Raw genomic sequence first — 23,031 nt, 5'->3', positions numbered from 1 at the left:
CCAGCAGCCCGGGCGGCCCCGGCCCCCGGCGGCGGGCAGGGCCGGCGCTGGAGGCGCGCTCTCCGCGGCCGCGGCGCCGGGGGCGGTGTCCCCGCTCCGCTCCGCTCCGCTCCGCCCGCCGCCCCGCCCGTGGGCGCGGGCAGCCGCGGAGCCGCCGCCGGGCGGAGCGGGGGAAGCGAGGGGCCGGCGGAAGAGCGGAGCGGAGCGGAGCGGAGCGGGCGGCCGCCACCCGCCCCCTGGGGCGGCGCGGAGCGGAGCGGGGCGCGGCGGCCGCGGGAGGAGCGCGGAGCGGAGCGGGCGGAGCGGAGCGCGGCGCCGGCCGCTGCCTGGATGCCAGAGGCGCCTCGGGAGCCGGCGGCCGGCGGCACCCGGGAGGGCCCGGGGGAGGAGGAGGAGGAGGCGGCGGCGGCGGCGGCGGAGGAGGAGGAGGAGGAGGAGGCGGCGGCGGCGGCGGCGGCGGCGGAGGAGGAGGAGGACGACTCCGGGCGCGGAGGGGAGGAAGCAGGCAGCGCTGGCCATGGCCTCCAACTTTAACGATATAGTCAAGCAGGGCTACGTGAAAATCCGCAGCAGGAAGCTGGGGGTGAGTGAGCTCTGCCTTCGCCGGCCCTGCCCGGGGCGGGGGCGAGGCGCTGGCGGCCGCCTCGCCGGCCTGGGGGGCGGCTGTGCCCCGGCCGGGGCCGCCAGCGCGGGGCGCGGCGACCTGCTGCCGCCGCCGCTCGGACTGGGCTCCCTTCTCCATGCGGGTCGGTGGGGATGCGCTGCCATTGCGCCTCGGAGACAGCCGGCTTCTCCCCTCTCCCTCTCCGGGAAGGCGCCGCTCCTCCCGTCTTTCGCAGCCAGAGCCTGCCAGGGGCAGTGTCCGCGGAAAGCTTCGCCCTGCCCCTCCGTCCTCCCCAGGTCCCCCAGCCGGGCCGGGGCAGACACCCCCCTTGGGCCTCCCTCCCCCCGCCTGCCCCCCGCCTTGCTGCCTCCGGCGGGGGCTTGTGTCGAGGGAGGGAGGCGCAGGCAGGCTCTGTGAAAACTTTGTGCACTGATTCCCCCTCCCTCCCTCTCCCGTTTGGGGAAAGGGATGTCTTCAGTCAAGGCAAGACCTGAAAATATTGGAGGCTGGTACCAGAGCAGCCCGCTAGCAACAGAAAAGGGGGTGGGGGGGCGCTGGTGCCCGAGGGCATGGGGGGCTGGGGAAGGGGAGCTTGCAGCGGGCCGGGGGGCAGGTAGGGAGGGAAGGGGGTTACAGCCGCATGGCCCGAAAGGCAGATGCGGAGGCTGACTGCGATCAAAACTGGAGGCGGCCTCTTTGCCGAGAGTGGCCCGGGATGCTCTGCGAGGCCGAAGATAACGCCGTGTTATCAGATTGGCCGTGGGCGCTTTCCCTGATGGGGAAGAGCAAGCCCTGAAAAGACAGTGAAGTTGGAGCAGAGTGCGTGCAGGGGCCAGGATTTCCTAAACTTCAGACGCTCCCGGGACTCCTCAGTTTGGGCTTTCTCCCACCCTTTGTGTGTGTGAGAACAAGAAGGCTCAGGGGAGCTGGAAGCCCCAGGGCCTCGGCTGGCTTGCACAGCTGCTGATGTTGCCAGTAATCCCAAAAGGCCGTGGTCACTGTGGGCTGGAGACTGAATCTGCCTGGGAAGAGGGCTGGGGTTCTTCCTGGGTTCACCTTGGTTTTCTTAATCTGTGTGTGCAGAAAAGCGGAGAGTCCCTACCTGCTTTCCCCTCCAGGAAGGTGGGCAGCCTCCCCCCTACTTCCCCCGAAACCTGACAGAGAGGGGCCATGTGAAATCTCCCCGCCTCCAAGTCGTGCTCTGCGAGCTTATCACAGTGCTAAAATTTATCTCCTCCTCCTCCCCCCTTTTCCCTTTCCCCCCCAGATGCTGTGCTTTGCTTGCAGACACAGTGTGCAGAATGGTGGGAGACTAATCATAAATTGACCTTTGGAGCACTTTGCTGCCTTGGCAGGGATGTTAATTCCAAAAGAGCACCGAGAGTTTGGTCCTAATTCTTTAATAGCGCCAACTCAAAATGTTTGAGAGATGGTGTAAATCCAAAGAGAATGGATGCTCTTATTAATGATTTTGCAACCCCAGAGTCATTCCATGCATCAGTCATTAGTCAATCTGAAGAAGCAATTTCTAAACCTTAGTTTGTTTCTGCAGTCCTCTGCTTAACCTTTGCTCATCAGTTTTTTCCAAGCTCAGCAGCGTTATTAGATGGGCCCAACACAAAGCGGTGAGATGACGGTATCACGTTGCCTTGATGTTGGCAGTTGGAGGCAGAGTTAATCTATTTGATTTGCAAATCTGTATTTGAAGGTATCTCAGAGTTCTTTAAGCGTGAAATTATGTATATGCATATCTCCATATATGTGAATCTTTTTATATATCTATGTGTATAGCATATATGCAACAAATGTAGAGTTCATATTACAGTAATCTTGGATGATACTTGCTGCCTAGTGAAAATGAAATTATGAAGACAGTGATATTTCATTGCACCATATCTTAAGTAGCTTGAATATCTTGTTTTGAAGACATTAATCTGATTTTTTTGGGGGGATGTATAACTGCTTTTTTTTGGAGTGGATATTATTCATGGTTGCAATTATTATCATACTTCTACACTAAGCAGAAGTGAAACAGTTCATACAGTGTCTATGGAGGATTTTCTCCTACTGAAGAGGTGTGTGGGGGTGACAATTCAGACTACAGAGCCTCAGGCAGGTGGTAGTATAAGCTTAAATATGACATATGGGGATGCACATCTGAATAAATCTATTAAGTACAATGTAAAATGGATTATATTTTATAGAAAATAGCATCAAAATTCAAATGAGATGTGATGGTTGAAAGGTATGAATATGTGTGTATATATCCATAGCTAATTGGATTCTGGTGACTGAATTTCTAAATTAATGCAAGTTTTATTCACCAAGTGAAACATTAAAGGTCTGTATTTTTTTCCCTTATGTCTATCTCCAAGGCCAAACCTTAATGAATTACACTAGAGCTGTCATAATGTACGTGAATACATCAGTTTTCAGGGATATAAATGTCTGTTAACAAATGAATATTTTTAACCTCTGAAAAATACAGAAAGCAGGGAAGAGAGCTATGGGTTCTGGAAACTAAGGCTAAGATAATTTTGAAATATGTAAATAGAATTGTATCACTTGCTGGTTATGTTTCATTCTTATACACTGGAAGTTATTGTTTGGTTTTTTGTTTTGTTTTGTTGTTGTAATAGTCTGCATTCTTTGAATATTTTGATGTCTCCTGAAAAGTAGATTGATTGGAACTTGGAGAGCCGAGGTGACTAATACCAGTTTTAGTGCTGGACTTGGGCAATAAAACTAATTCTCACCTTTAGGCTGGTATCCAACTCATTATGGAAATTCTTCCAGTGCAGCTTTTAGTATGTCTTGTTTTGTGACTGAAGGAGCCCTGTCTGGAAATCAAATAGAAGATACTTCAGTATAATGCAACCTGTGAAGTTTCAGGTAAAACTGAGCGAAATAATACCATAGAGCAGAATCAGACAGCATATTTCATTTTATTAAAAGAAAAAACACCAAACCAACAACCTTTGACTTGGTGTGAACTTTCGGGTGGAATTTAGTTTTCCAAGAATTTAGTTTTCAAAAACCCAAGCTGAAAGTCATCTTCTGATTGCTTCCTTTTATTGATTTTGTACTTTGTAAAATAGAAACTCTTTATGATTTTTTTTTTTTTTTACAAGGTATTTACCTCTGACTTACTACGGCTATACCTTGCTTTAAGTACTTGTTACCCTGTCTACCTACTCCCCACATACATGTAAATTGGATTCATAGTATGCGCGAGTGCTGTCTCCAGTCACGGAGGACAGACAGATGACCATTTTGAACCAAGCTGTCAGGACTCAGAGCTATTTTGCCATCAATGAGCGATTCTGGTCAGAAAGGTTATCTGAAGTCAAAGGCAAGGCCTAAGTCTTGATGGGAATACATGCCAAGAAGTACTGTGAGAATTTGCCCTTACGTTTTGTTTAGTGATACCTGATCATCGAGACTTTTTGCCTTTTTTTCACCATAATCATCTCAAAAGCTCATCTACCATTGGATTTACATATTAATGCGCTTCTCTATATTTTCTAACAGACTGCTATTTTCAGTTAGACCCTGTTGTTCTGATAACTTTATGTTGTTAAAGTACCTTCTTTTGATGTAGGGTTGGATAGTCAGTTTGCCAAAATGAGGAGCTTTACCAGCCTCTCTGCTGTTGTTAGAGTCCGACATCTGCTTCCATCGGGAAGATCACATTTTCTGCCATGAAGGTGTCAGGCCACGAAGAGACATAGAATCATAGAATCGTTTAGGTTGGAAAAGACCTTTAAGATCATCCAGTCCAACCATTAACCCACACTACCAAGTCTACTCTAAGCCAATCAAGGGTAGACTAGACTAAACCATGTCCCCAAGTGCCACATCTACCAGTTTTTTGAACACATCCTGCCAGTTAGACCACTTAGCCTATCTCCTTACTTTTGTTAAGGATGACCTGTGTATAAAACGTTTCTAAGGTCCCTTGAAATTTTAAATATATTAAAGCCTATGTAGTAGGCAATCTCACATGTACACATGACATCTTTATCAAGGTATCGCAAGTCACTTTGAAACTTAGAAACCGTAGTCAGTGAGGATAACTGTAATTTTTAAAAATTTTAAAATCTGTTTCTCTATAGCCTAAATATGCCTTTCTTTTCAGGGCTCTGGCATTCCTGCACTGTTTGATATTTTGCTTTTCTCTTATACTACATAAAGGAAATACCTCATTCTTGCAGCCATTACATTTGACCTGTGCGACCCTCCTTTGAAATAAATTTGATTGTAATGTGGTGTGCTGTTCAGATCAGAATAGGTCATTTGTGTAGTGTGGAACAGGACTGTGCTGCCTTTGTTCTTTTGGAATCTTTCATACTTGTGTCGCATTAAAATTCATATGACACAATTTTATACTGCACTGGCTGTGCTCATAGGCTGAAACTTTCTTGTAGCAGATTGAATCCCTTTGTTGCTGCCTAATAAACTAAGCTGTGAGGATTTCATGCCTTGTTGAAGTGCTGTTTCTTAGAAGAAAAACAATTTGATGTCACATTAGGAAGTCTAATTAAAAACCAGCATTGTGTCACTTCGATAGTCTTGTTTTGACCCATATCAACCTTTGAAGTCGTAATCTTTTTGTTTATTTGTTTTTGTCTTTTTTTTTTTTTTTTTTTTTTTGGCACAGCTTGGCCACAGAACAAAAGAATCCTATCCAACAGAAATTTTCACTCAGTTGGTGAATAAATACTGATTTTTTTTTTTTTTTATGTGTTTCCACATACTCAGTAGAATTATTTCCTGAGTGGTTCAGCTTATACCCTAATACTGCTATCCAAAGAGAAAATTGTATCTGCCAGTCAGTCTTGATTGAGTAATAAATAACAGGTTGCTCTTAGTCACCAAATGAAAAGTTTTACCATATAAAACCCCCTATTTTTAACCATACTTTTAGATCATTACAGGTACCTTTTCTGGAAATGAACATAGTGTTTTTCCTTCTGCTGTTAACCCTGTCTTCAATCAATCAGCCCTAACAATGCTATGAATATGAACATCTCATTGCAGTTTGGCTCCTCTTGAAATAGTGCAGTACGTGTCTTACAAAATCCTGACATTTAGTTGATATTGTGTGTATATTTACAGTGAAGAAAGCAAAGGGATCTGCAAAATGTCCTGAGTTTGAAATTACACTGGTTGATGGCAGTGGCTTTGCAAGTGGGTCATGATGAATACAGAGGGCAGAGCAAGGTTCTTCTGTTTCTTTGAGTTGCCATAGTGTATTCCAAGAAACAAACAAACAAATGAAAAAGCATTTAGTGCAGCAAATAGTGCAGCCTGGAGTGTATATACTTTTCATAGATGATTTGATGTTATTATCTATGAGAAATCTGCTCAGCCTGTTTGAAAGCACAGGACTGCCATTTATAACTGCATCCTGATGGATGACCTCAACTATGAATTACATCTTGGAGCATGAAAATGATTCAAATGAAACTTTAAAAACTTCATTCCTATCTATAATGAAATTATTTTAATTTTAATAAAGCTCCAGACTGACAGGATTTAGGTGCCAGATTCCTTCCCTGTAAAGGAGTTCCTTTTTCACGCTGGTTCTAGACAACCTGAGATACAGAATTAAAAGGATTTCACTGTAATCCATTAAAGAATCTAGTCACATTTACTGCTTAATACTGAAAGTATCATTTAAAATACCAGTAATTACTGCTTTCAATACTTTTTCTTGCTACAGTTACATGAATGGATTTGCAGAATTAGATGGAAAATATATGGATTTCCAATTTGGTCATTATGGAAAGAACAATAATTTTGAGCTTTTGACCAGTTCTTATTGATTAAGCATATTGTGCAGGAAATGGAAAGAAATATATTGCAGCCATTGTAAACAAGGACAAAAAGTCCAACAGTTTTTTATGCTAATGTTTATGTTTTAAGAAACTTGTGACTCAGGCTTGTATTGGGCATTTCTGAGTTGCTCTATTTCCCAGTTGCTTTTCTTGATGTGCTTTACCACCTCTTAATTCTCAAGAGGTCTGATTGCCAAAGTTGTATTAATTTTGTAATGGATGGCATTTATTTAAAGGGACAAATAGTTTCTCTTTTGCAGATAGCATATCACAACCATGTTATCAATGGATTATAGATGCTTCTATTTTTACTCTTGTGTGTAATATCATTAGCCCCAGTGAGATTATACCTTAACTGTATGACAGTTGCACAAAGAAGTGCTTGTAGACTTGACCTCTTTTACTTGCGTATCGTGAGATGGTAACATTTTATTGAGAGTTTATTTGTATTTCCTGTGAGGTGATGGCCTTTTGGTTTTTCATTTAGAAGTCTGTCATTTTTGTCCTACGATGGACGTTAAAGACCTGATGAAAAGACCCTGAAGTCAATTTAAAGGAACACATTAACTTCAGTGGCTTTGGTTCAGAGTCCAGGCGGGAACATTAGCTGCATGCATAGAACATGAATTTCCTTGTTTTAAAATGCCCTTCAATCCTACTCAAAGGAATTGTCCTTTCTCAAATCAGTAATTATGGAAGGAACATTCTCTGTGAATCCTTGAAATACACAAGGAATTATTCATGTAATTCCAGTAGTGAGTTTTCTTCCTAGTTTTTTAGAAATAATCTCGCCTTGAATCATTCATTCAGATTTTTGCAAGCAGTGCAAAATGCTTTATAGCAGTTGCCTGGCAACAACATATTCAGGCAACAGCATATGTGAATCAGTTGTTAGTTATACATTTATATGTATGACTGTATAGAGAATACATTTTAGATAGGTACTAATGAGAAATTTCTAAAAAAGTATGCTATGAAATGCTCTTTTTTTTTTAAGACAAATAAAGGCATTTGGGTCTACATTACCCTGGAAGGTTTGTCTTTTATTTTAGCTTGTATAAAAGATCTGCTAGTTGAACAGCTTTTCACAAATGTTATGATATAGTTAGTATACCCATATGCAGTCATAGCAAGCAATGTAAAATATTCTCTTTGTTGAAGGTAAAAAATACTTTAATATGTATGGATGCTGATTCATATCCCTCACTGTTCCTTAAATTAATAATGTGTTGGTGAACCAAAATGTGGGTACTTTACTGTATACTGTGCCCATTCAGATCTGTTATATTTAAAATAAGAATTGTAAATATGCTGCATTTTATGTTTTTAATCTCTTCAACTTGCAATGCAGCTCTAAGAATCAAAGAGATATTGGTGTGTTATTGTAATTAATCATTATTTTGTTTAAGACTTTTTTCCAGATAAAATACACAGTTCAACTCCAAATAGTGTGAAATTTCTTTAGTAAGGTTAACAAAGTTAAAAAAGGAAATCTTTTAATCTTGTTGAGAAAGTTTGTATATGGTAGGACAAAACTGCAAGCTTATAAAGAAGAGTTGAAGGAGAGTAGGGTTTGCTGTAACTGTATCTTAACATTTTTGTGTCACATGAATGTTTTATATTAATATTTTTTTACTATTCAGAATACATACCTATGCATCATGTCTGAGAAGAAAATTTGCGTGATTGTTTAGTGCAGCTAGCAAACTACTAGAACTGAAAACCTGGTACAAGTCAAGAGATTACCAAATAGTGAGATTTTCAGCTGGTTGGAGAATTGGATCTGCTGAGCCCAGGGGTACTCTTTCTGACTAGGGCAGGCAAAGTCTTGTTCAGAAAGCTGGGACTAAAACTGTGAAGAGTTTTGAAGAGGAATGTTACTATTGAATTCTACTTAGAAATTAAGGAAAAAAATAATGCAATCCGTAAGGTACTGATGAAATATGCTTCCTTTCTGTGAACTCCACCATAAAATAATTTTGCAGCTTTTTAACAATTGTAATGTGTGAAACATGTCATTGCCATCACACTGAGAGGCTACAAGACCATGCAAATGGAGCCTCAGAGGAATTCCTGTTCACCTCAGATGCACATAAATTGGGAAGACAATTAATGAAAGTGTGTAAATCTTTTAAAGGATTGATCTTGTTTCTCTCTGTTGTTTAGCTTCCAAACTGGCCCTCATTGTCTCCAGCTTATCTGGACTGAACTTTGGAAAGGTTGTATTCATTAACACACAACATTGACTAGATCTGGGGAAAAAAGTTACACACTGTCTGCGTACTGGAGGAAGGGCTCTTCAGTGTGTTTCCCCTACCTGTTCATTGCAAAAAGAATTAATAGCAAAGTTTAATATAAAAAGTTTTTCACTGCTGTAGAACCAAATTAGGGGCATTTTTGAGCAGGAAGCTTATGATACTTTTAATACTCTCAATTCTTTGTCCTTGGAATATTTTTTTAGACACTGTTGCTCCAGCATCCTCTGCACTCAGAGTGAATTCATATACTCTCTTTTCTTGCGCAAACATTTAGTTTTCCCACAAAGACAAAAGAATATGTGAAGTCATACGAAATAATAATAAAAAAGGATTTTCTGAAGGAGTAGTCATAATTATTGTTTTGTACAGTGCCTAGAAAGAGGAGACTACATTTGTGGTTGTCCTTTAGGCATTATTATGATGAATATCATTTATATTTATTATCATTGCTTTTATTTTTTGTTCTTATTTATGTGACTGCTTGTAGAGTATGCAGTCTTTGATAAAGTATTTACCTGATGCAGTAAATATATTATCTAGTTCAAATATGATGAGAGATTGTGAAAAAAAACCCTATATGTGCTTAACTAAGAACGGAGAAAACTTCAATTTTAACTGAAGTTGATGTACTAATTTATTAAGCAGTAGATTAGTATGATAATAAGGTACTTTCAAATGAAATTGCTGACGAAAGTAATTTTTGTTGATGCAGTTAGAATAGTAATACTTTCTCTGAATGGTAATTGTTTTTCTTCTTGAAACTGTACTTTTAAACTGTTCCTATGAACACTTCAGCAGGATGTAGAGTTTCTATATGAAAACAGAAAAAGAACAAGGATTTTTTGGCACAATGAAAGCAAGCTAGAGCTGTTCAGTGCGTGGTCCTTTCAGTTGCTAAACACGTTCAGATCTCTCTGACATCTGTAGCAGGCACTGAAATTGAAGGTCCTTAGCTTCTCATATGATATCATTCTTAATGAAAGTCATTTTCTCCATCGATTATGCAAGGCCAAATACTACGTTAGTCATATTGTCTACTTGTATATTAGTGATTCTTGCTTTTAAGTTGCACGGTGTTTATGTACTGTCTGGGAGAGATTGAGACTTCACCTGGGATGGCTTAAGTTTCATATCTGAGAATAAATTTCTTGACTACTGAGTGTCAAAGAAGTATTTGATGCTTGGTAGTATTATTCTCAAAGTTACATTTTTTTAAACTCCATCCATGTATACTGTTACTGATAAAGTAAAAGACTAAAAACACTGAGACTTACACAGATACAAATACACAAAGAAAAATTTTTTGTGAGTGAGGAGAAATGCAATGCTGCTTTTTGCCTTTCAAGAGAAAAAACGTGTGTGTATATATATACATATAAAAGAACAACAACATCCTAACAACAAAGCTAGGAGGTTAATCTTCCATACTTGCAACAAGAAGGGTAGTAAGATAAAAGATAGTTTGCTGATTTGTTTTTTCTGTAGTCCTTGTTTCTTAAACTACAGTAAGGTTTTTGGAGCTTTTTACTCTGTTAATGAAATAACCTCTTTCTACAAGACAGAAATCTTCGTGCTTTTGTGTTGGACTGTATATGAGAAGAGTTAAATTTCAGTCTTTTTCAGAGATGTAATCTTGAGCGCTTTGATTCATTCCAGCCTTATTCTCAATTATACTAAGCCCACTGTACACTACACAAATTACATTTAAAGCTGCATTAAGGCCCCTTATACTGCCAGCATAGTGAAGAATGTTGTTGGTGTAAATGGGAGACAGGCTTTCTGAGCTTAAGTTTTCTGTCTGTAAAATGAGCATAATCTCTTTTCATCCACCTCTTCTTCATTTTGTCTGCTTCAACTATAAACTCTTGATAAATTCTCATTTCAGATATGTAGGTTCGCTAGCACTGATCATGGTCAAAATTGCCTCTGTATAGAAAATATTGGAATAATTCAGAATTTATTTTTAATAATTTGAGTCACAGAACCAGGGAATGGTTGAGTTTGGAAGGGACCTCTGGAGGTCATCTGGTCCAACCCCCCTACTCAGGCAGAGTCACTGTCTATTTTAATGTTGCATGAAGACTATTACTTTTGTTTGGAGAATATGTTTCATTGAATTCTTCTATGAAATGTCTCTTTTTACAGTCAGGATTTGTTCAGGTACCCAAGTTATTTTAATTTTTATATAGAAAGAAAGAAAGAAATATTTTGCTTTTTTTACATCCAGATCTTACTGGTAGAAATGATTGCTCATCAGTTTTCATCTTAGAAACAGGTGCTGCTGATAGAAAGGCAAGAAGTCTGAGGCTGATAACTTTGGCCGGATTTATGTCTCTTTCGCTTTATTTGAGACACAACTGTAGCACAAAATCTGGTGTCTCGCATGGTTTCACTTTTAAAAATAGATATCATTGAAAATGTTGAAGGTACACTTATTCACGTCTTAACTGGCAAAACAATTCTGGGAGCTGAATATGGTCCGTGAGACAATTTTGTAACTGCTAGGATTATTGGTCTGCAATTGTGGATGTAAATGTCTGACTGCAGGCATGCAAAAATTAGCCATATTTGTGAAATGCATTTCACACAATGCAACAACCTTATTTTAAGGGGCAGGGGGGGCAGGAAGGGTTAGACATATTACTACAACGTCTTTTTCCTTTCCTAGTGCACCATATCACTGGTCAGATTTTGAGAAGACATCAGAATTTTCTCATCTCCAAATTTGATAAAAGGCATATTCTCCCACAAAACAATTTTGAAAATCCTTACCCTCTAGGCTTATGTGAAGCTTTCTGCTAAGTAATACTAATACCTAGCCTTAAGTTGTGCATTTTACCCATTAATATCTCAGAGCTCAGCCCAGGGATCATGTATTTGCCTGGTCCCATAGAAGAGGGTCTGTGGGACTTTGAGCAGGTTGTAGGATGAATGAGTTGAGTCTACTTGCAGAGTCTAGAGATAATAAAATGTATTGTTTCTTGAGGAAACACAATATGTGCAATAAAAAGGCACTACAGAAGCATTTATTGGGAAAAAAAAAAAAAAGTATGAGGGTAAAAAAAACCCAAACCAAGTAGTCAGTCAAATTATGGTTTGTCCAGAATAGTAATGCTAGCATGACCACTTCCAGAAGATTTGTAACAGCCAGTATTGTCAGGGTAGTGGTTTGCCTTTAATAAAAAAAAATACCTTTTTCTGCAGCCTTTTGAAATGGCTGAAAGATTTGTATTCTCTTCAGTAGGTCATAGCTCAAAGCAAACATTTGAAAGGATACTGGGTAGCCTTTGCTAATATGACGCATATTGGTTGAATATACTCTTAAGCTTATGCAGTGTCAACACACTTAGGTAGTAATGTGTTTAATGAAAACCCAGTTCCTTCATCATGTTACATTTTCTGATCATTGAATAATCCTGAGTTTTAGGGTTTTTTTAATAAGGAAAATTCTAATGTAGACCCATCCTAAAGAAGAATAAGAGAAAGGGAAATGTTAAAAATAGGCAAATAGCCTACTTTTTGCTGTAAATACAAACATGTAGACGAACTAGATCAGCTGTTTCTGGTGTATGTACTCATTCCCTTTATTAGATCTCACTATTCTGTGTAGGTACAATTTTAATTGCTTGTGGCAAGTCACAAGATCAAACATTTTTGCAGGAAAAGCTGTGCAACAGGCAAAAAGTTTCTCAGCAGTAAATCTACAATTGCCTATAAATTTTAGCTGGTGTGAATTAGTGAAAGTGAGATTTACAAAAAGAGAAGCAAAAAATTCTAAGATCTAATTTCCCCTATTGGAACAGAGGGGTTACTCCCAACAATGGCATGGGATGTATTAAATAATAAATATTAAAAATATAGCAGAAGAAATAAGGAGCAAAAGAAGGGAAGCAGACTGCTCTATTCTGATGTCATTGCAGAAAAACAGGAATGGAATTATTTTTATGGTCCCAGAGTTCTTAGTAAAGCAGATGACTGCAGTTTTTTAAAGGTAGAGTAGATATGTTAATGCAAAGGCTGTAGTTCTAGAATATAAGCCATTGCATGGTACAGGACTTGTCCGAGACCTACAGGCCAAACAGGATATTGCTGGGTCACTACCATTTCAGAAGATTCAGGCTATTTTGAAGAATTAGGTCTGAATGCCTGCAGAGGATCATTAGAGATGGCTGTTTTCAAATACTTCCTAATCATTTGGGATGAAGACAATGCTTTTACAAATCGTGAGAGGGAGCTGTAGCTAATGATAACAGGTTAGCAGCCAATGGAGAACATTGGTTATACCATCGGAGTTAGGCATCTAAGGTGTTTCGAAAACTGAAGCTGCAAAATGAGACGTAAGGAGGAATCTGTGGAGAAGCCATGGAATAGTTAGATGAGATTTATGGGCAATCAGAGGAAAATTTATACTGGTGGACCTCATACTGTACTTATGTGAGGGTAGATGTTACTCTAGCAGAGTTTATACAATAATATGCCTATAGTGTTTAGATGTATTGCTTTGGGATTTTTTGAACTGAAGGAGAAAATAGAAAAGTAAATGTTATTTGTGAATATTTTTTACGTGATTTTGACATAATCATACTATAACCCAGTTTATGTCCTAAGAGAACCCAGAGGTTAAGTACATTTCAAAATGGGTTTTGGAGGTGTATTTTCCAGAACTCTTGATGTCAGAAAATAATCTTTGCCTGGAACATTTTTGGGTTTTTTTTTTCTTTTTTTTCTCTGAACAAATGAATTGGTCATTTCTGCTATGTTTCTGTATAATGTTATTCTGTGTCTAATATTCATTTTTCCTAAAAAGAAATATTCAAGGTGAATCCCTCCTCCGCTGCAGTCTGAACAAAATTCAGTTTAAAACTGTAGTGAGGTGATGCCTCTTGTTCAATTCTTCAGAATCCTTTTTTTTTTTCCCACCTCTGTCTTACCTGAAACATTTCCTAGACTAGCCTGTAGATAAATAATTGATCTTCTGATAGCAAAATTAACACTTTTCCTTTCTGTAATCTGGAAATTACTAGAAAGAGTAAATACCTGTTCTCATTTAAACAAACAGATACACTTCCTAATATACTTAATTGATTTACTTGTACTAATTAAAAAGGGTTGAGCCAGTGGGCCAATATCTAATTGTCGGTAGAAAAGCATATGAAAAAATACAGCCTCATTCAGTATATGTCAAGCTTTTCAGTCTAGGAAAATGTAAAAAGTTGTAAATGTTATTGATTTTTGTTGACCTGAGCTAACCCACGGTAGTGCCACAGCTGCGCTCTCACTGATGCTCACGGCTGAGCTGAATGTACAATAGATGAACTGAGTTAAACCAGGGGGTGTGAAATGGGGAATGCTACTTGCTACCCTCTGAAGTCAACTTGAGAGAGGTATAAAGCAAAGCATAGCTGCCTGCATAGCTCTTGGGATGGTCATGACTGAAATAGTGAAAATGGAAAAAGCTCACCTAGCAATACATAATTATCAAGGTCAGTAAGTTAGGCTTCCAGTGAATTTATATACAAATGCAGAGGAAACACCTCTGCTAAAGAGGGCCAAATCTGCTTTTGATTGGGCAAATATCTCTGGAACTGTATATGTCTGCAGGTGTTATATGCCAGCCACAGGGCTCACCATAGCAGTGAAAATTTTGATCAGGTTTCATTCAATCCTTTGTTATAGCAGTTTCATAAAGTGAAGTTCTATCAATCCCAGAAAATGGTATTAAAAACTAAGCTGAATAGAGCAGTTCCTCATTTTCAAAATTCTTTTTCTAGATAGATAAGTAATTTTAGGAATGCATCCCATGTAAACGGGATTCGTTCAGATTTCATGTTTCAGCTTTTCTTCAAAATCAGGAGGGTTAAAAAACTTAATTTCTGAAACCAAAAATTGAAATGCTTGTGTAATATTTTGTCCTCAGGACCAGATGCCTTAGGCATAGGCCTTTAATCCCTGTGCCCTAGTTACAGCAATTAAGGTTCATGAAATATGAATTTCGTTACATATGCATCTTGGTTTCTCCTTTTTTTCTTCTCTTTCAAAATCAGTCTGAAATATTAATGATCATATTAAATGCACTCTGTTATGTGGATTGCTGTTAATATTGCATTCTATTTATCCTGAGAGGTGCAGTGAATGACATTTTCTAACATTTAGACTTAAATGTGTATTCTCTTGCTGAAGGAAATCTGACTTTCATAATATGGTTTCTTGTAGGCCTGCCTCTTTATCTGCACTTAAATAAAAAAGGTGCTGAAAATCTGCAGCACTTTGGAAGACCACATCTTATAATTGTTCATGATTTTTAGTGCTGCAGTGCAAATTAATCATTGTCGAACTGTGCTGGGGATACTAGAAATGCCTAACAGTGTTGTGGTCCCTGCCTGAAAGAGCTTACACTCTAATATCTGAAATGGTAAAGCCATCCTTCAAAGTCTCATGTTATTTTTTTCACTGAAAGATTTCTCTCCATCTAAATTTATCATCCATTTCTGCCTATCATGTCTATGCAAATGGATTTCTCAAGCTTGATTGTAACAGTTCACTTCTCCCCCCAAACTGATGAGGAACAGTCACTGATGTGAATAAAGTCCCCATCAGAGCACTTGTATTATACAGTTTTGTTGGGATCAGGGAAAGCACTGGTAGGGGATGAGGGTACAAACAGAGGTGGAAAACCAATTTGGTTTAGATGGTTCAAAACTGAACCCCGTAAAAGAAGCGCTGTCTGTATAGCAACAGATATGGCAATGCGTAGATTGCACTTCACTTACAGAGACAGTAGTCGCTTTGGTATAGATGTGAAAGCTCCCAAATGAAAAATTCACAGCCTTCGGGGGGGTTTGTTTTGTTTTTTAAGGCAGAGGCGTATGTCACTGTAAAACAACTATATCTACTTTAATGTGGCCAGAAAAGAGGCACTTAGCTGTTCCACTGCAAAAAGAATGAGTTAATAAACCCGGTGCACAATCTGTCTCTGCTGTAGCTCTTGGCACACAACAGCTCTAATTGGTGGAAGCTATTGAGGCCTTAATTGCTGATTTTGCAGTACTGCCATGTTTACTGATAAGGTTTAATGCAAGCTAAAATTTGTTAACTAGAGAGAAACAGTCACACTTGCACGAAGGCTGTGAGGACAAACAGCAGGCTTTTCTGTAGCACCAAATGACGATGAAGTATTTCAACATGTGGCATCATTAGATTTACCCTTTCAGGCTAATGAAATACCTTTCTTCAAGAGGAAGAGCAGAAAAACATCTCCAAGTTACACGTTACACAGCTAGTGCTGAAATAAGCCTATAGTTAAAGTGATAGCTGGATATTCATCTCACTGGTTTACATGACTCTTAAATGTCAATTTTTTTGTCTCCTGAAGAAGGACAGATGCAACTATTAGATTTGCATTGTGTCAGAAGATCTGGGATTGAATTGAGTATATAAAAGAAGAAAGGCCAATTGTGCCCACCAGCCGAAAATTATCTACATCAGCAGATGTAGTTAGTAGTATCTTCCTAATATTAAAATTCAGCTTTAATATCAAAATTTATTCACTAAGGTGTCATTTCATGCAGGTTTCTGAATATGACAAAAGCTTTGCTGTCTGCCAAATTAATGGAGGACCATTGCATTTAAATGTTAAAAATTTTAGTTCTTGAACTGAGATAATCCTCATATGTTTATTTTTAATGCAGTATTATTACAACTTTTTCAGGTACTAACCTGCTGTTTCATTTCTGAACTGTAAGTTAAAATCCTTATTTGTATTTGAGTTTATATAGTAGTAATAAAAATACCAAGCAACGTTATTATATGGCTGTTTGTCCCAAAAGCTAAAAGGAAAGATAAATGGAGATGCGTTTTGTACTTAACATTTCAGTCTGGAAGTGCCAGTTTTCTGTGTCTTAGCATGTTTTTCATTTACTGTATGCATAGCTTAGAGTAGAGGAAAATGTAAGATATTAGCTGAGTGAAAAGTATATGCTAGTGTGAACTCCAAATGAGTTTTTATCTTCATGTTTGAAAAATATGTAACTCTATATTCAAAGAGATTTTGTGCTTGCAGATTATTAAGATTTATTTCATTTTGTTACTGAACATACTGTATCTTGAATATATTCTGTAAGCCATATACGTAATCTCACACAGTTCATTAAATGTATATTAATCTACATAAATGAATGTGTTTAGAAGAGCAGATAGCTGAAGTACCTTGGAACAGTGCTTTAATCCAATATTTATTAATGCTCAGAAGATGAGAAATAGGGCATGTTCATCAAGAAAACTAATAGTAAGTAGTATTATATTAAGATTCTCTCCAGTCAAACATACAGTAATTAAAAATAACAGGTATTTCTATTTCAATTAATAAGTCTGCTTTGATTGTAAATTTTCCCTACCCCTTAGACCAATTTTGGTTCAAACAGTATTTAATTAAGTAAGTTGTAACTCCATATGGGTCTACGACAGTGTAAAATATTGTAAGTTGTGTTACATAGAGTTTTAGATATATAACAGGACAGCTTTTTTGAATATAGACAAGTGGTCGGTTTTGAGTTTCTGTGCTCTGCATTCTCTGTAGTAGTCTATAATGTTGGGTAGTTCTAGCCTTGAAAGGCTAAGGAAGAGCAAAATTACTTTCATCAGCAAGGTCATCATTTCATCGTTAAACAAAACTAACCTACAATACATGAGAGGTGCCCTCCAAGTCCAAGTGAAGAATGGCTGTATCTCTGCTTTTAAAAATCTCAGAGGTTTGCAAGTCCAGCTCACAAGAATGACATTCTTCTTGCCAAAGTATTTGGCAAACTTGTGTGGTTATCCATACAACGGGTAGCGTTTTTTTTTCTGTAAGCAATGTGATTCAGAATCTATTATCTAATATTTTTCTGTTACCCCCAGATGTGGCAAAATGTACATAAATCCTGTTGATTTTATTAAAATTTGAACAACAAGATATTTCCAAGAAGAGTTACAGAAAATGCAAAATAATTTGCAGTGCCACAGGTCCATGGTCTCTCTAACTCTCTATCTGCATGCTCCATTGTGTGGTTAAAAAAAAAGGAAAAAAAAAAAAGTTAGTTACTTTCCTTCCTGTTGCTCTGTTAACATAGGAAAGGGTCTTCAGTCAAATAGTAGGGACAGCAAAATCATGAACTCTTCCCTCTGCCTTTTCCTTTCACTTCACTGAAGTGTGAAACAAAAAATATGAAACAACAAGTTTTTAATAAGACAAACTGGAAAATGAACTACTATGTTCTTGACCTAGGTAACACTGTTGTAGGAATATTAACTCTTGCATTTCCTAACCGTTTAATCTGGATGTGTGTGTTCATGATATTGTGTTCATAGTTCTATGTTTGATATTCTACCAGTAATTTTAAAATCACATCTTTTTCGCATGAACTTTATGAAGTAAATCACATATATGATGACTCTGCTGTATAGTGCTTTACTTTTAATGGTCGTGTAAGTTTATGTTTTATCTCCTATTCCAATTCTTCTTTTCTTTCAGACCTTCTTCCCCTTATATTTTAAGTATACAGGATTAAAATGTGGAGAATAAGGTTTTAGGAGCACAAAGTATTATTTGTTTTTCTCTTCCCCTAGTATATATTAGCTTACAGTAACTGTCCATCAAAAAAAAAAAATCAATATTTTGTGTTACTAGCAAAATTAGCTTCTGAAATATGCAATTTGTATTTTAATGTGCATTAAAAATTGTGGAATAATGCACATTAATTGCTCATTATTCTATTATTTTGTCTTTTAAAAAGAGCACTACTGCATCAAAATCAAAACATTAATTTTACAAGAGACTGAAAACTATATTAAAGCTTGAACACCAATCAGAAAGTACTAAATGCACTAGACCAGACTATCTTCTGTTTTACCTGAAGCCGTGTGATGTTGTAACCTTTGTGAATCTTAAGAGCACGTAAATAATTCCTTTAGCTGCAAGAGCTACTTTCTCTAAGTAAATTACTCTGAAGACTTAAAAGAACCAGGGTATCAGTCTAAAATTCGGTCTGTTGTTATGCTTCAGCTATCCAGAACTTTTATTCAGTTTACCAGGAGTTAACAAATTTCAAACTGAAAATTATCTTTTTCAGTAATGATACGCTCCTTTTATATTTGCTTTTTGCCTAATCTGAAATCAGTGATGAAAGAAATAGTTTACTATTATTCCTTTCTTCTCTTTAATCAGGCTCTAGATGGCTCTACCAAGCCACTAACATGTTCAGGTCATGGTGGCTGCATTTGATTGAGGGCATTTGGGTGATTTGAGTAGGTATATAAGATGTTTGCAGATGAAGGAGGCTCTTCATAGCTTTTTTTTTTTTTATTCTTTTTCCAGATAAATTAGGAAGAAAGGGCATGGATAATGCATCCAATGTAGATATTCAGGTACTAATTGTACTTAAGTGTTGCACTCCTGGGTGATTGACTAAATCATGTCCTGGGTCAGCTCGTTCTCACTTATTTTGAATGTGTTCACAGCAAGTATCTTGGACCAAAAAAAATAATATCCTGCTTTAAAAAGCAATAAGCTAAAGAGTATAATCTGAATAAAATAATAATAAAAAGATCTAGGAAGAAAGAAACAATTGATATTTTCATGCCTCTATTCCAGTTGATTCCTCAATTCCTTTTAAAAATTTTCCTTTGCGTGCTTGTCCAGTGTATTTTCTATTATTTGTTGCTGACATTTGTTAAAAGAAAACAGAATCTTTGATAACTTGTATTCCTTTCTATCATGTACAGTTTTGGGGCAGACATCTGTTGTGAGTTAGGCAAATAAAGCAAATAAGCAAAAAAACCCCAAGAGAATTCCCCCAAATATTCTGTGGATTAAAACATGCAACCCAGGAAGCAAACATTAAAAAAACCCAAAAAGGAATAAAAAAGAAAAGAGAGCGCTAAAATGAAGACAGTTTGTCTCCATAGTTGCATTTTGCTCTTACAACTCTTCGATGCATCATAAACACAGCAAGCATGGCTATTAACTTGATTCAGTCTCTTTCATAATACATTGTCACTGCTCTGGAGAGAGATCTGAGACTGCGCTGGACAAGCAGAAAAGAGAGATGGGTCTTCTGAAACAGAAGTAAACAGTTAGGATGAGCAAATGAAGGAGACTTTAGAAGCAGTCAGTTTAATATATGGGAAACATTTTCTAAATGAGAACTAAAGGACTACAACTTCTGTAGCTAAAATTGCAGCTCATAGTTTCTAGCATTGCTATGACTGTTATAACAGGAGTTTTAGCCCACACTACTTACTAGTCTTATGTAGCAGGGACATTACTGCAGGACAAAACATCCTATCTGATTTCTTATTGTCAGGCTGTTTAATTGCACATTAATATGAAGTTGTCTACAAATGCGATAATAGATGAGCTGCATACATGTTGCAATACAGTGGTTTAAATTTTAAATCTTTGGCTAGATCTGCCTTTTAAATTTACTTTCTTGCAGCTGCGGTGGTTAATAATGTATGATCACTGTGACTGGAAAAAACTGAACTGTGAAATTTCAGGCACTTGACCAGTCACATTTGAAAACGTAGCTAAATGCATGATGTCAGTTCTTGGTTTCAAAGGAGATAAAGCAAGCCTGGGTTCATCCATTTCAGTGATGTTAATCATACATGGCCAGGATAGATATAAAAGGGAAAGAGTAGGAAAGACAGGTTCATGTTTTAGTTTTAGGTTCTAGTTGGCCCTTTACTACCTACACTAAAGCAATTCAACAGCCATCTGCAATGAATAATAGAAAATAAGCAGCTACATTTTGTGTTTTACTCTCTCAAACTCTCTGAACCTTTTTCTGACTTACACATCTGCTGCCAGTGCTGTTGAGTCAGCAGCTTATTTCAATTCAAGTAATCAAAACTCTGAAAAATTACTTTTCTGCTTTTGTTTGCCCCACAAAAGCAGCTTCTGTCAACATAATATGCTTTTATTTTACATCTGTTCTTCACCCTTTTCTCTGGTGGAAATCTACCCTTGTGTCTGCAAGGGTTTAATTTCTGTCCAAGGTCACAGGACTCTGGACTTACCAAGCCTTACTGGCAGCTGGGAAAATTACATTTGGCAGCGTGACCATTTTCCTTGGAGCTCAATGAATGCCAGCACACTGTTCAGGCTTTGCTCTTGGCTAATATCTTCTCTACTGGAGACCTGGAAAACTGTAGCCAATTAAGATCATGCTTCTTTTGGTTTCATCTCCACAAACAGCATCATACTAGCTCTTTGTCAGTGTTGTAAATTCCCTTTTCCCTAGTAGAAGAACAAGTTGAGGGGATACACAAATCACAACCAATATTTCTTAGGACACCTTTTATTCAGTAAGCTATTATTATTAAGTAAATGGAGCCATTATTAATAGCAGATAACAATTCACACAAAATGTTGCTTATTTGCTCACACAGTTTACTCATGTACTTACTTAATTACTTTGCAGGAGGAGTGGTGGGAAGCCAATGTGGCTGTCTACCCAGAGGCAGAGGGCTGTGCTGGCATGGCAGGGGCTTCTAGGTAGGTGTTGAGGAAGAACTTCAGGGTACCCTTTCTCTCATCAGGTCTGCAAATGATGCTGTAGCCTTTGCATGTACCAGCCACTGCCTTTTTGGATGGGGTCGAAGTGGTACAACCTGTTGTGTGTGCCCACTACCTTGTCCTTCCAACAGGTGGTTGGTGTCACAAGTGTATCAGCTCTTGCAGTCTCAACAGGAAGGTTGGTCTCCAGAGCTTATCACTCCTTGGGAAACTTTCACGCGCTGCTTTCTCAGTAGCATTAGAATTCAAATGTGTTTCCTCTCTTTGGCCAGTTTTCTGGTAACTAGTTTCTCTGTTCAAACCTACAGGGGCTTTGATGGCACCCAAGAAGTCATGGAATCATAGAATCATTTAGGTTGGAAAAGACCTTTAAGATCATCCAGTCCAACCATTAGCCTAACATTACCAAGTCCACCACTAAACCAATTAAGGGTAGAGTAGCAATTTCATGTTTCCTGGCTTGGTGGATGGATTATTTTTTAATTAAAGTAAAAACTAGGAATCATTAAGGTTGGAAAGGACCTCTAAGATCATCAGTCCAACCATCAACCCAACACCATCACGCCTACTAAACCATGTCCTGAAGTGCTATGTCTACCTGTTTTTTGAACGCTTCCAGGGATGGTGACTCCACCACCTCTCTGGGCAGCCTGTTCCAATGCTTGACTAATCTTTCCGTGAAGAAATTTTTCCTGATATCCAACCCAAACCTCCCCTGGTGCAGCTTGAGCCCATTTCCTCTTGTGCTATCGCTAACTACTTGGGAGAAGAGACCAACACCCACCTCACTACAACCTCCTGTCAGGTAGTTGTAGAGAGCAATAAGGTCTCCCCTCAGCCTCCTCTTCTCCACACTAAACAACCCCAGTTCCCTCAGCTGCTCCTCATAAGGCCTGTGCTCCAGACCCTTCATCAGCTTCATTGCCTTTCTCTGGACATACTCCAACACCTCAATGTCTTTCTTGTATTGAGGGGCCCAAAACTGGACACAGTACTCCAGGTGCAGCCTCACCAGTGCTGAGTACAGGGGGACAATCACCTCCCTGCTCCTGCTGGCCACACTATTCCTGATACAAGCCAGGATGCTGTTGGCCTTCTTGGCCACCTGGGCACACTGCTGACTCATGTTCAGCTGCCTGTCAACCAACACCCCCAGGTCCTTTTCCGCCAGGCAGTTTTCCAGCCACTCTTCCCCAAGCCTGTAGCATTGCATGGGGTTGTTGTGACCCAAGTGCAGGACCCGGCACTTGGCCTTGTTAAACCTCATCCAGCTGGCCTCGGCCCATTGGTCCAGCCTGTCCAGGTCCCTCTGCAGGGCCATCCTACCCTTGAGCAGATCGACACTCCCACCCAGTTTGATGTCATCTGCAAACTTACTGATGGTGCACTCAAACCTCTCATCCAGATCGTTGATAAAGATATTGAACAAGGCTGGCCCCAGAATAGAGCCCTGGGGAACACCGCTTGTGACTGGTTGCCAACTGGACTTAACTCCATTTACCACAACTCTCTGGGCTTGGCCACCCAACCAGTTTTTTACCCAATGAAGAGTACACCTGTCCAAGCCATGAGCTGCCAGCTTCCTTAGGGGAATGCTATGGGAGATAGTTTCAAAGGCTTTGCTGAAGTCCAGGTAGATGAAATCCACAGCCTTTCCCTCATCCACTAGGTGGGTTACCAGGTCATAGAAGGAGATCAGGTTGGTCAAGCAGGACCTGCCTTTCATGAACCCATGCTGGCTGGGCCTGGTCCCCTGGTTGACCTGCACATGCCTGT

At 39.2% G+C, this 23,031-nt stretch overlaps 1 protein-coding gene across 1 annotated transcript in view; it reads left to right on the top strand.

The window, feature by feature from the left end:
- Window positions 1-517: 517 nt before the first annotated feature.
- DOK6 (docking protein 6) overlaps window positions 518-23,031 on the top strand; it is a 264,667-nt gene continuing 242,153 nt past the window's right edge. Inside the window, exon 1 of the mRNA XM_075705728.1 lies at window positions 518-583. Within this exon, the coding sequence (XP_075561843.1) occupies window positions 518-583 (66 nt within the window). The remainder of the gene's footprint in view (window positions 584-23,031) is intronic.

Source organism: Pelecanus crispus, chromosome 2 (genome assembly GCF_030463565.1).
Source record: "Pelecanus crispus isolate bPelCri1 chromosome 2, bPelCri1.pri, whole genome shotgun sequence".
Lineage (NCBI taxonomy): Eukaryota > Metazoa > Chordata > Aves > Pelecaniformes > Pelecanidae > Pelecanus > Pelecanus crispus.
The sequence above is the reverse complement of the archived record's forward strand: the minus strand, read 5'-3'. Positions and strand labels throughout refer to the sequence as shown.